This window comes from Bos indicus, chromosome 15, assembly GCF_029378745.1.
Source record: "Bos indicus isolate NIAB-ARS_2022 breed Sahiwal x Tharparkar chromosome 15, NIAB-ARS_B.indTharparkar_mat_pri_1.0, whole genome shotgun sequence".
NCBI classification, from domain to species: domain Eukaryota; kingdom Metazoa; phylum Chordata; class Mammalia; order Artiodactyla; family Bovidae; genus Bos; species Bos indicus.
The window spans coordinates 45,241,417-45,243,048 of NC_091774.1; the positions used below are offsets into that span (position 1 = coordinate 45,241,417).

The window sequence follows — 1,632 nt, forward strand, 5'->3', positions numbered from 1 at the left end:
ACTGTCATTTTTACTGATTTCAAGATGTCTCCCAACTGGTTTATAAGTGTATATAAGTGAGAATTAAAAGTATTATGATTAAATTTAATCAATCAGTTAAGCAGTATTTGGTGGGTGGGCTTCTCTGGTGGCTCAGATGGTAAAGAAACTGCCTGCAATGCAAGAGACTCTGATTCAATCCCTGGGTCAGGAAGATCCCCTGGAGGATGAAATGGCTAGCCACTCCAGCATTCTTGCTTGGAGAATTCCATGAACAGAGGAACCTGGCAGGCTATAGTTGATGGGGTTGCAAAGAGTCGAATACAACAGAGCGAATAACACACAGACACACACAAATGTAATGCTGATGAACGAGCATCTGAAATGTTGGGAATGGATCCTAAGAATATATTCTTAGAATTACCTTTCTCAGGGCCTCCTTTACGTCTCTGTTCCTCAGACTGTAGATGAGGGGGTTCAACATGGGGATCAACACTGTGTAGAACACAGACAGCACTTTGTTCTGGTCAATTGAGTAGCTGGATTTGGGCATCACATAAATAAAGGTAATTGTTCCATAGTAGAGAGTGACTGCAGTGAGGTGAGAGGTGCAGGTGGAGAAGGCCTTGTGTCTCCCTTCAGTGGAGCGTATCTTCAGGATGGTGTTGAGGATGCAGATGTAAGAGAGAGCTATGACAGACACTGTGACCACAATGATGGAGCCAGAAGAGATGGAAGGGATAATTTCAATGATGGAGACATCTGAGCAGGAAAGTTTCAACAGAGGGGAGAAGTCACAGAAAAAGTCATTTATATGATTTGGTCCACAGAAAGACAGAGTCAATAAACAACTAGTAAATGTCCAAGCATTGACACATCCACCCACATAGGAAGCCCCTACCAAGAGGACACAGACTCTGGGGGACATACGGGTGGAATAGAGCAGGGGCAAGCAGATGGCCACATAGCAGTCATAGGCCATGGCGGCCAGCAGGAAGCACTCAGCTGTCCCAAATGTGATCACAGAACAAAGCTGGGCTTCACAGCCAGCAACTGGGAGGGCCAATCTACGTTTCAGGAATCCTATAATCATCATAGGTGTGATGGATGTGGAAAACAGGGTGTCTACAAAAGCCAAGTGACTGAGGAAGAGGTACATGGGAGTCTGAAGCTGGGAACAGCTTCTTATCAGAATAATTATGCTGATATTGCCTACTAAGGTGACAACATAGATACCTAGAAATACTACAAAGAAGATGACACAAAGTGTAGGATCCTCTGTTAACCCCAAAAGGATGAACTCTGTCACACTGGTGTGGTTTCCAGCCTCCATCTCCTCTGGGAATTGTTCCTGTTGAGGGTAATTTGAAAATTCATTAAAAAATGTTTTTATTCTATACATTCTTATTTTTTCTTGGTTATTCATTACACTTATTCACAATGATTTCTCCCTCTGCCTAGCTGTAAATATGGTGCTGAACAGGATTTTTTTTTTGGGGGGGGGGAGCTCTTTTTTTCACAAAAGAAGAATGATTCAATCTCACTTTCTGGGACCTCATTATATTCTTTTATTTGTCTGATGTTTATAATATCTTTCCAACCTTATTTCTAGAAATATCTGTCTCACAAGATCCAGTTATATAAGTTCAGTTA

General features: G+C 42.1%; 1 protein-coding gene across 1 annotated transcript; it reads right to left on the reverse strand.

The window, feature by feature from the left end:
* Positions 1–379: 379 nt before the first annotated feature.
* Positions 380–1,312, reverse strand: LOC109569459 (olfactory receptor 5P1-like). The gene has a single exon (XM_019974821.2). It carries the CDS (start codon positions 1,310–1,312, stop codon positions 380–382), a length of 933 nt encoding a protein of 310 aa, XP_019830380.2.
* Positions 1,313–1,632: the final 320 nt, after the last annotated feature.